The 15,263-nt window shown below is 48.6% G+C and overlaps 1 protein-coding gene across 1 annotated transcript; it reads right to left on the reverse strand.

Moving 5' to 3' along the window:
* Positions 1-753: 753 nt before the first annotated feature.
* LOC128708651 (atrophin-1) lies at positions 754-3,478 on the reverse strand. The gene is made up of 2 exons (XM_053803633.1): positions 3,369-3,478; positions 754-3,298 (listed from the first exon to the last, which is right to left on the reverse strand). The coding sequence occupies exons 1-2, from the start codon at positions 3,476-3,478 to the stop codon at positions 754-756; spliced, it is 2,655 nt and encodes an 884-aa protein (XP_053659608.1).
* Between the last annotated feature and the right edge of the window lie 11,785 nt (positions 3,479-15,263).

Raw genomic sequence — 15,263 nt, forward strand, 5'->3', positions numbered from 1 at the left:
TTGCATTGTTTGGACTTTGGTAGTAGTGGTAGTGTTAAGTTGTTCAGATGCATAGAGTTGTATTCATCAAGCAATAAAGCGGGAAAGTACAGTACGCGCATTCGGCCTCTACATAATGGCAATCGATGGTAGCCTATCAGCCTGGTCGTCTAGACCTCGCGTCCAGCGACTCACTACTGTTAGAGTGGGGTACGATGCGGGTATTCATCATCTGCACGTATATTGGGTGGCTGTTGAGCATCGCATTGCGTCGGTACGTGTTATATTCATAGTGATTTTGTTTTATTACATTTTTTTGTTGTTGTTCTTGTTCTACAGTCTATGGCAAAGACCCTAACCTGCAACCGCACCACCGGGAAGCACAGAGCATCCGTCTGCCCATGCCACCCAACATTTCTATAAGCGTTCAACAAATTACAAACAACAAATAATTACACATGAGTATTTCCTAGTTCGTTGCCTTTTTGCCGAACCGCACACAGCGAAGGTTGCGCTGGGCGGCCACTGTTTTGTTTCTTGTTTCGTTTGTTTCAAACTATCGATTCCTACTGCTGCTGGGTACGCTGAATGACGCAAACCAATTATATCTGCTATATACAAAAAACCAAAGAAAAGTCTTCTCTGTGAGCATTCTAACCTCAAATCCCTCCCCCTATCCCTTTCTTTCTTCAATTTCCTACCATCCTCGCCATTAACTGCTCAAGAATTACTTCCCACGCGAGGAGTTACTTCGCAACGAGGCACATCCCCACACTACCGGTGGTTGTAGAGCGGCTGGCCGAGATAGCGCGGTTTCTGTTCGCCGGCACCGCGCACATTCTGCCGCTTGCGCACCTTCAGCCGATGATGGTACGGCAGAAACTCGCTGTCCGGGTTCAGCACCGGCAGGGGATGCTTGTAGTTGACGAGTATGTCGCTCTCCAGGTACCGGTTGCGGACGGGTCCCGCACCCTGGTCGACCGACGGTGCGCCACCGCCGCGGTACAGGTACGGCACGTCGGTGAGCGGTTGCCGTTGGCGGTCCGGGCGCAACCGGGTCGCACCGGGCAGCCGGTGGTCCAGGATGAGGTAGGATTTGGTGGTGGTGCCCGGCGCGCTCGGGTCAAACTCGGGACGGCGGTTGTAGCCGCTCGCCCCGTTGTTCAGGATGACGGGCGCAATGTAGGACAGGTCGGGCTGGGCCGGCGGTGGCGGCTGTGCGGATGGTTGGTAGTACTGCGGCCGGTGGTCACCACCGTAGCCCGTCGCGTGCCGCCCGTAGTCGGTGGTGGTGACGTAGTAGCCGGTCGGTAGATTCGGCGCCACCACGCTGTTCGACCCGGCGCGGTACACGTAGGCCGGCGAGGGGTCGTACGGCGGCTTGTAGGCGGGTTGCTGATAGGTCGGCAAACCACCGACGTGTAGCGGTTGCGGCACCTCCTCCGGGAAGAGCGTGCGATAGACGTTGCCGTCGAACGAGAGCGACAGATTGGTGAGCGTCGGGGCCGGCTGGTGTGCCTTGGACGTGCGGCCCGCCTTGGTGAGCTTGTTCGCCTTCTCGTAGATCTGCAGCGTCTGGCGGATGGTTTGCACCTCGCGGTGGAACTGCTCGATCGGGCTGTAGCCGTACGTGCCGGCCAGGTAGTCCGGGGTGGCCGGTGCGATCGGACGCGCCGGTTCCGGCCGGTGTTTCGTGCCCACCACCGGCAGATAGGTGCGGGCTGGCAGATGGGGCGTCACGGGCGACGACCCCACATCGTTCCATCCGGGCGGGCTGGTCGAGGTGCGTATGTCGAAGTACTCGGCGTAGATCGGATGGGCGGCCTGGGCCGGTGGTGGTGGCCGGGCCACACCGACCTCCGGTGGAATTTTGTGCAACTTGGTCGAAGGCGTTAGGAGGGGCGTCGTGGCGGCAACGGTGCTCACCGTCGGCGGTGCGCCGGTCGGTTTCGGGCGCGGTCGTTTCGAGGCGGGTTTCGAGGGCGATTTCGGCGCACCGTACACCTCCAGCACAGGCACGAACGTTTTCAGCACCGCCTTCTGGATCTCCACGCGGGACGGTGCAATTTTCGGCGGTGCCACACCGTTGGCGGATGCGGGCGGCACCGTTGTGGTCGGGTGGGGCCGCACACTGGCGTAGTGTTTCGGCGGTTTGGTGACCTTTGGCCGGTCGGCCGCCGGCACCGGCCCGTCCGTACCGTTCGCCCCCGGGGCCGGCTTCAGTATGAAGAAGTTGGGCGGTGGCGGCAGTATAATGCCCGGCACGAGCGGTCCGGGCGGTACCGGGTTGGTGTAGTTGCCGCGGTACTCGAACGTGTACGGCGGTGGGTAGTAGAGGGACGGGTCGTCCTCATCGCCGGGCGGCACCGGGTACGGACCGGTACGGTTGCGCACGTCGTCCAGCGAACCGCCGCCGACCGGCGGCCCGAACGGTGGTCCCGGCGGTGGCAGCTTCAGGAACGGGTTCGAGTACGTGCGATTGTCACTGACGGGCGGCGGGTTGACCGGGGGCGGATACTGGAGTCCGGTGTGGTGCTGGCCAGTAGCATTGTGCGCCGCTGGCCCGGCAAGTATATTTTGCCCACCGAAATCTTCCGGCCGTATGACCGGGAACGCTTTGTTGGTGAAGAGGAACGCCGACTCGTTAGTAAACGGATTAAATGCCGGCACCTGACGACCACGGATAAACTCAATTGGTCCGTTCTCGCGGAGCTGCACGGGAAAGGGTGGCGGGACGGCGGGGTTGGCCGGTATCTGGACCTGCCGGTCCGGTGCCCGGTAGTCGTCGATCGGCTGCCAGGGACCGCCGGCATCCGCGCCGGATCGGTTGCTGCCGAAGCTGATCGAACCGCCCTTCAGCACGAGCAGGTGGTCCTCCGCCAGCCAGATCTCGTCCGGCCGTAAGCCGCCGTAGTTGCGCTCGTCGTCCAGCGGGACCTCCTCGTTCCGGCGGTAGTTCAGCACGCCGAGCCGCTGCGGCCGACGCTGGAACAGCTCGCGATGGATCAGCCCGTACTTGCCCTCCGCCACCTGGTCCGCGAGCGTCTTGGCCGACTCGCTCTTGCCGGTGCTGGCGGTCGGTGTCGACGATGGGGCCGGCTGGTCGGTGCTCTGCCCCTCACCAGCACCAGCCGCCACCAGCGAAACCGCGTCGGAGTCGGGCTGCGCTGGCAGGCTGTGCACCAAGTCCACCTGCACGACATCGTAGTACTTGAGCTGCAGTGCCTGATCCAGCGGTTGATCTATAGCGTTGGTGCGGTCCTCTACCTGTTCCAATCCGCCGTCCGATCGCCGCATTGCTCGATGTTGCCTGTTGCCACTGTTACGCGAAGAGCGAAACGAAAAACACATCAGAACGTGTCGGGAGGGGAGTGCGGCTCAGTACTTACCGATCGATTCCACCTGCCAAAACGGATCCATCGGCGGTGTGCAGATAGATGACCAGATACAATGAACAGCCAAGGAGAAGAAGAGCCTGGGCACTGCTGCTACGCGACATCTAAAAGTTGTGTGGTAAAGGAAGATAAGCAAGAACTTTAATATATTTTCTCGAGAGTACTCTGTGCGCTATCGACTCTGGCAGCACATTCTTGGACGAATTCGGTGAGTGGAGTGGACTTTCCTCCGGGATCTTTCGTTTGATTGCTGAGGTGCGATATGACGCACACTGCTGATGGGTGAATTCTTCAACTGTAGCAATGCGACTCCCCTGCTGGATGAGTCAACTGCACCTCGTATGCAAACACCAGCACCATGTCTCCTCTTTACCATTTCAAGCAACAGTAGCCGAATGGAGGAACATTACATTGCCAGCTCTTGAGCAATCCCAAGCCTTCCAATCTTTCGTTCGAACCACCCGAAAACGAGCTCGTCGTGGCAAGCTGAAAACAAATCAAAAAGCCGCAATAAAACCCCCTCAACCTGATTAGGGAACGTAAGCAGCCGTTGGCTAAATGGTGTTCATGTGTATTATTTTTTTGTTTTTGCCTCACATTGCGCAGGCTTCCTGTCCCGTCGCGGATGAGGTGAAGATGAGCAACATTTGATGGATGTCAGTGCCGCCCGTCCGGCCGGCCGCGCCCGCCTGCAGCTCGGGAACTGGTTTTTCCAACACGCTCGAGGGCTTTCCGGTCTGGCGATCGTTAGGCGCGTTGTCATTTGTGTTTGTTTGTTTGACTTCAAGCGGTGCGTTCAGGTCCGGCGGTCCCGGCACAAGAAACGTGACAGATTAATCTGCCGGATCGACGTTTCGTGGCTGGGTGATGGGCGAAAAGTAACGAGCTCGCACCTCGCATAGTTCGGTTTTTTGCGCTCGCGGTGTCACTGTTTGCACGTGCATGGTGGTGGCCGTCGTACTTTGTACGAAAGGAGACGATCGCATCTCCCGAACCGGAGATCTCGCAATCTGAAGTCTCACAACGGTGACATGTTTCAACCCTGAAGGTTGCTTTGATCGGTGGGGTGAATGGGCGTTTGGATGTGATTCCGAAGTGTGGACACATGTCTGCCAAAACAAAAAAAAAAAACAACCCTAAACGCGTGCCTGTTCCACTTAGCAGAGACCGAAACGAGTCATTTTCCCTTTCATTCAAAGCAAAAGAGCGCGAGTAAAAGTTGTAATCATGCGTAGTGCCGAATTATACCCCGACGATGAGTAAACCATTCATAATAACTATTCTCCGGCAGTGTTTGACAGGGCCATTATTAATATTAAGTTTAACAATATCTGCAACACTTCGAAATGGACAAGAAGTTTGTGAGACATAAAGAGCTACAGTAAGGTACCAATATGTCACCAAACTTACAGATATTCAAATATTGATCTCAAACTGTTCAGAATTATGCTTGACATCTTGGAGATATATCTTCATGTTCTTGACTCGAATCCTTGGAACTATTTCAGAATGATATAGCTGGATTTCAAAGAATTGTTCAACAACTCTTTCATAATTTGGTTGATATCGTCACACAGGTTTTTGCTACCTAACTTAACCTATTAAAGACCCACAGCTTGTACATGAGCCTTTTATTAAACTTTTATGAAGGGTCATGCCTCAGCAGACCTCATTTGAAAGATTTATTTCAACATAAAGTCGTCTTGGTTTATATAACTTTTCAAGACTGCAAGATAAAGATTGCAATCCTCACTGTAAATTGAAGATTATTCCAGATATGTTGGAGTTTTTCAAACAAACTAAATAATTCTTAAGATCTTCTTGTTACACTTAACTTTTGAAGACTACAAGTTGAAGATTGCGATCGTCATTGCATATTAAAGATTGCTCCAGATATGTTGAAGTCTTTCAAATCCCATATAATACTTAAAGTCTTCAACTCAAATTCGTCTTATTTTTTTAGGTTTTGAAGACCTCAAGTTGCGATCTTCATTGTATATTAAAGATTACTCCAGATATGTTGGAGTCTTTCAAAAAACTAAACAATTCCTAAAGTCTTCTTGCTACATTTAGCTTTTGAAGACTTCAAGTTGAATATTGCGATCTTCATTGCACATTGAAGATTACTCCGGATATGTTGGAGTCTTTCAAAAACCAAATAATTTTTAATGTCTGTAACCTTCAATCCAAATTCGTCTGGTTTTATTTAGCGTTTGTAGACTTCAAGTTGCGATCTTCATTGCAAATTGATGGTTACTCCAGACATGATGGAGCCTTTCCTTTTAAATTTTTATTTTTTTAAAATAATTCCTAAGGTTTTCTTGCTACATTTAATTATTTGATTAATTTAAATTTAAATTTGATTACTTCAAGTTGAAGATTACGATCGTCATTGCAAATTGAAGACTACTCCAGATATGTTGAAGTCTTTCACACGCCAAATATTACTTAAAGTCTTTAACTTTTAATCCAAATTCGTCAGGTTTTCGGTTAGCTTTTGAAAACTTCAAGTTGCGATCTTCAAGGCAAATTGAAGATTATTTCAGATGTGTTGTAGTTTTTCAAACAAACTAAATAATTCCTAAAGTCATCTTGTTTTATTTAACTTTTGAAGACTTCAAGTTGAAGATTGCAATCTTCATTGTAAATTGAAGATTATTCCAGATATGTTGAAGTCTTTCAAAAACTATAGAATTCCAACAATCTTCTAGCTACATTTAACCTTTGAAGACTTTAAGTTGAAGATTGCGATCTCCATTGCATATTGAAGATGTTGAAGTCTTTTAAAGCCTAAACCCTAAATACTTAAGATCATATAACCTTTAACCCAAATCCGTCTTTGTTTATCTAGCTTTTGAAGACTTCAAGTTGCGATCTTCTAGGCAAATTAAAGATTAATCCAGCTATGTTGAAGTCTTTATGAAAACCAAATAATTCCTTAAGTCTTCTTGCTACATTTAGCTTTTAAAAACTTCAAGTTGAAGATTGTGATCTTCATTGAAGATTACTCCAGATACGTTAGTGTCAAAAACTAAATCATTCTCGGTATACTGACGCCCATTTGACAGCGATGCAGTGTAGCGACGGCATCAATTTCGGCAAAGTGTGCCCCATCTCGGCCAGATAACAGTCTCGAACCGATTGCACAATGGAGAACTAACCCTTTTTTCCATCGGTGGCCCCACAAAACACCATCGATACCCATCGGTGGATTGACTCTTCGGGGAGTTTGCAGATGAAGATAAAATTCGGCTGTAAGCTCTTCGGCTCCGCACGCGTAACGTGGTGAAGCACGGGTAGAGGCACCCCGAAAACTAAAACAACATACACCGCGCGCCGACTCGCCGCATACGGCCGCTTTCGTTCGCCTCGGATGTTATGCAAATGCTTGATGCCGATCCTTACGTCAGACCGTTTGCATCATAATCGAACCGGGCTGCCGATCAACCGGCTACCGATCTCCGGTCGGGAACTCACCCAAAGGCTCACGACCTACCACACACACACACACACACAAACACAACCACATGTGGATGGTCCCCTTGCCGTTGAATGAAATGGCATCCGCAATTTTGCCTCGCAACGGTGGGCGAGAGATGCAGTTTTCCCACAACATATGTGGGTTGGGAAAAAGGAAGATTGAAAGAAGTTTGTCTTAATTTGCCCGTGTGTCTTTATATGGGAGAGGAAAAAGAAAACCCTGGAAGGAGAAGATGTTATGGATGTAAGTGGTGTAAGGCTTCTACTTCACTATTTAGAGCAACACCCCGGGCCAACGAGTTACGGCGAAACGGAAAAATTAGCCACAGTATAAAGGTGCGAAAGGTGCGCGCCAAATAAAAAAAAAAAACAGCCTCTGCTCATCGACGACATAACCGGCCGAGCGGGTTGTTGATGGCAAAAATTAGCGTCGAACACGGGACGGGTGGAACGGGGAAAAACTTGAAAACCCCCCCCCCCCCCTCCCAAAAGGGGTGCCAATTTTCGGGACTGGGTGTAGCAGTAAGTTTAATTATGAATTAATTTAAGCTCCACCCGGCAATCGCAACCGTGTGTGTATGTGTGGTGGGGAGGGGTGGGGAGAGGCCCAACAGCTTACGTTCGAAATGCGCCACATTTTATTTAATGAAATGGAGCTCGTTTCACCAGTGAAATTCCAATCATCGCATCAGATTATTAGCAGCGATATGTTCGCGGTGGAGGCCATGAAGGGGGGAGGTGGTGGTGGTGCGAGTGGAAACGACACAAGTTCGGAGACCTCCGATAGTGATGTGCCCGATCGCTCATTAAGCGCTACAAAACTGTCAAATGCAAGCGAGTGTGAAATGTATCTCTTCCCTCCTTAGCTAACCCGCGCGCCTGCATTCCAAGCGGTGTGCGGTGTGTGCGTGTACTGCTTGCATCAGTCTTTCGCTACCGACAGCGGACAATATTACGACAAGATTACCAACAACCACACACACACGTACACCTGACTGCACCGAAAATGTATGCGAGATGCTGCGAGCCGTGTAAAGGAAAAGGCCTCAGACGCTCATTTTTCGGTAATAAACTGTTATTTAATATCAAACAAGTTTCACATTATTACCGTCATCCGCTTACATCTGCCGCGCCTGCGCCACTGCAGTAGCAGGGCCCTCGCACTCCGTACGATCACACATCCCGAATAAAATCGGCAACTGGCGCGTCCCGGTGGTTCGGCGTACGAGCGCAAAAATGAAATTTGTGTGCCGCCCGCATTAAAATGTGGTGTGCGTGCGGTCGCTTCCACATCCCAGGCGCTCTCTCTCTCGCTCCCTTACTAACGCAGACCCTGAAGCTTAACGCACGCACCAACACTTTTGGGACAACGACACGAGGCGATCGTATCTCGCCCGCTCGATCTGCATCATTAGACACCAAAACCAGTAACGGCACACCAGTGCGCGGTCTCACCTTGACCGCAATCGGTTGGCTGCCGCCCGGTCAGCTATTTTTTTTTTTTTGGGTGACGGGGCGCGGCGTAACGGTTAGGTCGTGACACCTGCTATGGAGTTAGGAGCAGAGTGGTAAGATGGGAGAGTGTCGGGGTGTGGGGGGAACGAAGAGATGGAGGGAGCTTTATTTTCGCAACTCTCCACAAGGTAGGCCGAACGGCTAGTGATGGGAAACCTGCGGCTATAGAGCGGAAGATGCGTCCGCTTCCATTCGTTTTTTTTTAAGGGGGAAACGAAGCAGTCACACGTTAGCTGCATCCGGTAGAGAGCAGCTTAGAGGGGAAGAAAGGAAAACGACAGTATTAACAAATTTTAAGTACCCCCCGTAGGAAGTCGTCTAAGCCGTTGCCTTAGTACGACTCATTAATGGGAGGCCCAATCAGTTTGACATCATTAACAGGTTAACTAGAATTATGTCTACCACGGCACAGCCGGACAGAGTCAGTCAGAGGAACCTCCATGGATCTAGTATTCCAATATAATCCAATATCTGAGATTCCAATATGCGCAAGACCCTTAGAATCGCCAAATTACAGATGCGTTTGTCTAAGCACGACACATTGAGGAAGGTCCAACTGGTCTATTCTTACTACAGATTCCTTCCACGGAGCTTCAAGGATTTGATATTCCAGTATAATACAATATCAGGTAATGCTATATCTGAGAATTCTATATGCGCAAGACCCTTGGAACCGCCAATTCACAGATGCGCTTGTCTAAGCACGACTCATAAAGGGAGGTCCAATTGGTCCATTCTTACTACAGATTCCTTCCACGGAGCTTCAAGGATCTGATATTCCAGTATAATACAATATCAGGCAATGTTATATCTGAGATTTCAATATGCGCAAGACCATTGAAGACGCCAAATTACCCAAGAACTTCAAATCAGTTAGTTTTAACCAATAAAAAAGTGATAAGTGATACCAAGTATTAGTATTACCAAGTACCAAGTATTCCAATATAATCCAACATCTGAGATTCCAATATGTTCAAGACCCTTGGAATCGCCAAATCAAAGATGCGCTTGTCTAAGCACGACACATTGAGGAAGGTCCAATTGGTCTATTCTTACTACAGATCCCTTCCACGGAGCTTCAAGGATCTGATATTCCAGTATAATACAATATCAGGTAATCCTGTCTCTGGGATTACTATATATGCACAAGACCCTTCGCCAAATTACAGAAGCGCTTGTCTAAGCACGTCTTATAAAGGGAGGTCCAATAGGTCTGTTCTTACTACAGATTCCTTCCACGGAGCTTCAAGGATCTGATATTCCAGTATAACACAATATCAGGCAATGCTATATCTGAGAATTCTATATGCGCAAGACCCTTGGAATCGCCAAATCAAAGATGCGCTTGTCTAAGCACGACACATTGAGGAAGGTCCAATTGGTCTATTCTTACTACAGATTCCTTCCACGGAGCTTCAAGGATCGGATATTCCTGTATAATACAATATCAGGCTATATCTTATGCTATATCTGAGATCTCTATATGCGCAAGACCATTGAAGACGCCAAATTACCCAAGAACTTCAGATCAGTTAGTTTTAACCAATAAAAAAGTGATAACTGATACCAATGATAGAAATTCTTAAACATAGTGTCTCTGCTAGAAGTAAAAAATGCCTAACAACATGCAAAGTGTCTCATTGAAATTGACAGATATTGAAATAGATTTGATGAAAGATTTGTGTGGAATTTGGCTGGAAATTACTAGTCTTCAGCTCCATTAATCTCTTGTGACGAGTCATTGATAATGATCTTCTGTGCAGAGTCCTCCGAATCATGACTCAACTCTCAACGCATTCTAAGAAACTATGTTGAAAGTCATCGAGCTGAACATTTAAATGTCCCAACACCTCTCTACAACCTCTATCAACCCCCGGTTGCCTGCTGGGGCACCAAAGCAAAACAATCGATTTAAGCGCACAATTCGCAACAGCCGAACAAACCAAACAGGAAGTCAGCTAGTCAGCCAACCTTGACAAGGAAATCACCCGTACCGTACCGGGATTATTAATTTGCTCTCGGAAGCGACGCTCGCTGATCGACCTGATGGATCGGTTGGTTGAAGTTGTAAAAAAAAAATGTATATATATGCATCTTGCCCGAAGGCACATTCGGTTCAAAGTATTATAATTACCGCCTACGGGTGAATATAGCGGCAAACACGCTCAAAGTGAAGCTAAATCCCCGTTACGCTTAGCATTTAGAGCTTCTCGTCCGCATGAGGACGTTCGGGCATCGAAATCGTCCAACAAACAAACAAAAAAACCCTGAATGCTGGATCGAATTGAACACCTTTACATCCTGCGATTTTGCTATTAAATTGTGCTCAAGCTCCGCGTGTCGGACAGGTTTGGAAGGGGGAGTTCACCGTAGCGGCTAGGCTTTGCTTTGACCGTGCTTTCAATGAGCTTCCGTGTTCGGGTTTGGCTAGAGGGCCTTTGTTGCCCTCCAATCTTTACATCTTTACGCCGCAAAAGCAAGTCCGTTTGCTAGCTCCGCTCGGGAGCAGCTCCCAATCCGTTCTGGGGACACTGGGTACAACCGAACCATTGCGTTCACGCTACAGAACGAATGTTTTGACTGGATGTTCACTTCTAGTTCGCTTCCTGCAACGCGGTGAAGGATTTGCTTCACCTTCATGTCACCGCTTCGAACGGCTCCAGTGGGTTCGCGCTCGGACCAACCTTACTGCCTTCAAACCGGATTCGCTACGGAATGGGTGACGGTTGAATCACGCTCCACATTCGTAACGGGTTGCTGCGGTACGGGAGCGCCTTAGACTGCCGGAGTGCCTACAGTTCCCGGATACAACAGTGTTTGGATGTTTGATGAGAGTCCACTCGATCAACATCGCTCAAGTTGCCGATCATATCGCGGCACGTTTTCCAATACCTCAGCAATTAGAATTCCTCAAGCGAATTCCCCTCTGAGGTTGGTTCTGTGCGAGCTCAACGTATATTGTGTATCTCATCATCTGAAGACTTTAAAATTACATCTCTTACATCTGGTACATCCAAATTGTAAAAATGCTCAAGGATTTCTGGTCTAAAGCATGCCCAGCCGACTAACAACGGATACTGCCAGCGGAACGACCAAACCCGGCACCGTCCACGGGTACGACGCAATCAGGGTAAGCTTCGACAACCGCACACTGTTTGGGGTTGCCCCAAAACCCCAACAGAACCTTCCGTTGCTCTGCGCTGCGAGATTTTGTCTGACCAATTTGCGTAATCACACCGCGCACCCTAACGAAGGCTATCCGGTGAACGCTCTTGTTTTTTTTTCCCTTAATCTCTTTGTGGCCCGACGAAGGGAGCAAGAAAAACAGGCGAAACTATCAACACCGAAAACTCTACCACGCTGCCTGTGCCGCGAGTGTTACCGACTGGGGCGTGCAGGACCCAACTTGATCCAATTATTTCGTCACACCCTTTTCGTTCGATCGACGACTGGCGTTGTTGTTGTTTGCTACCAATTGCTGGCATTCTTTTCACCGCACGGTTAGGGGGAGTGAACGGTCACCTTAGGTTTTGGTTCTACCTAGATAGATGCAGGACGGTGGGCTGCGCCCAGCGCTCGAAAGGAACGGCACCATCACCAAGGTTCTTTTACTCGCCCCAAAAAGGAAACGCGCCTTTGTCCGCAGAGAGAGTGAGAGAGGATCACCGGCTGAAAGGGGAAGGAAACGGAAGAGTGGAAGGGCTGTGTGTTTTTTTTTTGGGTGGAACGGTATTTTTGCCACCCTGTTAGTGGCCGTATACCACCCAAGTACCGCGCCTGGTACGGTACAGACAACGGAAGCACGACACACGCGGCTGCACGGGGAGACGGAGGCGACTGCAGCCACCCCAGCGTCCACAGAGCTCCGTTTGAAAAACGACATCTTTGCCATGCACAACTGCTGCTGCGATGGCAGCGTATCTGGAGCCCAAACCCTCCCCAGCACAGCCTCCATCGCGCTCGTACGAGGCAGCGCCCAGAGTTCGTGGCTGTGGGCCCGGTAACTGGTTCGCTAGTTACCCGCGAGCGAATATGCTGCGCCACTCGGTAAATAGGGTTGGGCACTACACCCTTACCACCGCTCCCACTCGCACCCACCGCCGGGCCACGGGTACGCCGTACGCCAGAAGGCCAAACTCACCCTCGCGATCGCGCACCCCCCCACAGCACCGCGACACCGAAGGTACTGACTGGGTGCTGAACCATTTCGATCGGGAAAAGAGAGCAAATTCACATCTCGGTGTGTGATGTGGAATGTGAAGGAAACGAAAGAAAAAGAAAGACTCAAGGAGAGTGAGTGAGTGAGCGTCATGGGGAGGGAAAATGGAACACACCCAAACACTCCTCCACCCCCCACCCCCCCGTGAAGTAAAGGTACGCGGGCAGGCAAACAAGTAGGTTTAAGCCTCGCAACCTCGAACGAGAATGGTTGCTAAATGTGAATGCCAAATGCCCCCCCGCCGCCCTGCCAGCATCCTCCCCTAATACACCACGCAGCAAGCAGCCTCACCCCACACAGTTCGCACCTTGCAGTGGTACATGCAACATAGACACGGGCGCTGGAATGCTGTACTGGAGCGGCGAGACATTATGAACCCAGCAGTATCAAACCGTTGGCAAAACAATACCGTTGCACCCCCAGCGGTGTGTCTGTGTGCGTGTCTGTGCAATGGCTTAGAAGCAAGAAATTGCAGGGAGAGAAAGGGGCCGGTCGGAGGGTAACGGGGAGGGGGGTTGGGGTGATGCAGTTGCAGTGGTGCCGTACTGGGGACACTTTTTCCCACAATTGTTGGCTCGACACACAACGGGCAGCGAAATCACTGCAGTAACTCCGATGTGAGATAACGATCCCGTGCAGAGTTCCAGCCCAGTCCGAGAAGGTGGGGAAGAAAGGTTGTTCTTGCTGGGGTCGCTTGGTTTTTTGGTTTCAATCAAGCTACTACATTCATCTGTAGCGCCCCCCCGGCAGCTACAATAATTACTTTCAAACCCTTCAGATAAAATTGGTACATTTCATGCTTCAAGAGAATGGGTTTCTTGAGGATTCTTAGACGACTGCATGTGTATATCCAGTATCTCTCAAAAAGAAGAGAAAAGATAATCTTGATAAGACGATATAGCTATCTAATTAAAACTCCCCAAAACTGGACAGTTAAAGACTATAAAAGAATGGGTTTCTTGGAGATTCTTAGACGACTACTCATATATTTTAGGATCTCTCGATAAACAGAAAGACGTGATGTTGATCATGTGATTATTGTGGTGTGAATCAGGTGATTATATCTAATCTAAACTTCCCAAAAACGGAACAATTAAATATTATAAAAGAATGAGGTTCTTGAGGATTCTTAGACGACTGCACGTGTATATCCAGCATCTCTCAAACAGAAGAGAAAGGTAATCTTGATAAGATGATATAGCTATCTAATTAAAACTCGCCAAAACTGGACAGTTAAAAACTATAAAAGAATGGGTTTCTTGGAGATTCTTAGACGACTACTCATATATTTTAGGATCTTTCGATAAACAGAAAGACGTGATGTTGATCATGTGATTATTGTGGTGTGAATCAGGTGATTATATCTAATCTAAACTTCCCAAAAACGGAACAATTAAATATTATAAAAGAATGAGGTTCTTGAGGATTCTTAGACGACTGCTGATGCATATCCAGGATCTCTAAATTAGATGAAAGAGGTAATCTTGATAAGGTGAATAGGATATCTAACTCCAAAAACTAGATAATGTAAGACTATAAAAACATGGGTTTCTTGGAGATCCTTAGACAACTGCTCATCTAACCTCCCCAAAAACTGGACAGTTAAATACTATAAAAGAATGGGTTTCTTGAGGATTCTCAGACGATTGCTCAAGTTTACCCAGGATATCCCAATAAGAAGAAAGAGGAAATCTTCCAACAAGTAACCCACATAACTCCTCATAAGTTGAGAAATGAAACATTTGAAGAGATGTGTTTATTGGGGATTCTTGAACGAGAAATGTTTGGCGACTTCTCATATATTTTAGGATCCCCAAATAAGCAGAAAGAAGTAATTTTGATCAGGATTTTATCTTATCTAAAGTTCCAAAAACTGGACAGTTAAATATTATAAAAAAATGGGTGTCTTGAGGATTCTTAGACGATTGCTCAAGTTTAACCAGGATATCTCAATAAGAAGAAAGAGGAAATCTTCCAACAAGTAATTCAACAAAACTCCCCAGAAGTTGAAAAGCAAAACTTTAAAGAGTTGTGTTTCTTTGGGATTCTTAGACGAGAAGTTTTTGGCGACTATTCATATATTTCCAGCTACATATTAATATTTGACGTTATCCATCCAAAAACTAGGTTATCTTCGGTACTCAACAAAAATGCACCTTCTTGCGGTACATTTTCACAGCTGTTTGAGTCAGAGTACGCCAAGAGTCAGCAAGAGCCTTTGTACGGCTATTTCTAGTGCATGCCACCGTGCTGATGATTAAATGCCACCGCCGTAAACTTTAAAGCACCCTCATCGGAGGAAGGTTTTGCTCGATGCGAGCGAGGCTTGAAGGGTTAAACAAGTGGCTAAAGTAAACAGCTGCTGTACGCCTGCAGAGAGCCCGCCTCTGCAATCGTTGCGCAGGAGCCCGCAAAAATTGTCCTATGTTTTATTAGTCACTTACGCTTTTTTTTTTGTTTCGTTCGAAACAAGTACCACAGATGTGAGATGTGAGAGGGGGGGGGGGTCTTACTGGGTCCCCGGTGGGACGGGAGGGCGCAGACTGAGCAGATTTACAGCGTGCAAGACCGTGCAGACATGAATTTCTGATCCCAATTTTCTCATCCGTCTGCCACGGAGCGGGTCGCCACGATGCGGCCACGATTTAAAAGGTACAATTTTCACGCTTCACCAA

The sequence above is a fragment of the Anopheles marshallii genome, chromosome X, assembly GCF_943734725.1.
Source record: "Anopheles marshallii chromosome X, idAnoMarsDA_429_01, whole genome shotgun sequence".
NCBI lineage: Eukaryota > Metazoa > Arthropoda > Insecta > Diptera > Culicidae > Anopheles > Anopheles marshallii.

Coding starts and splice junctions, on each gene's coding strand:
- LOC128708651 (XM_053803633.1), bottom strand. CDS start 3,478: ATGTCGCGTAGCAGCAGTGCCCAGGCTCTTCTTCTCCTTGGCTGTTCA. Junction 3,299..3,368: donor TTGGCAGGTGGAATCGATCG/GTAAGTACTGAG, acceptor TTCGCGTAACAG/TGGCAACAGGCAACATCGAG.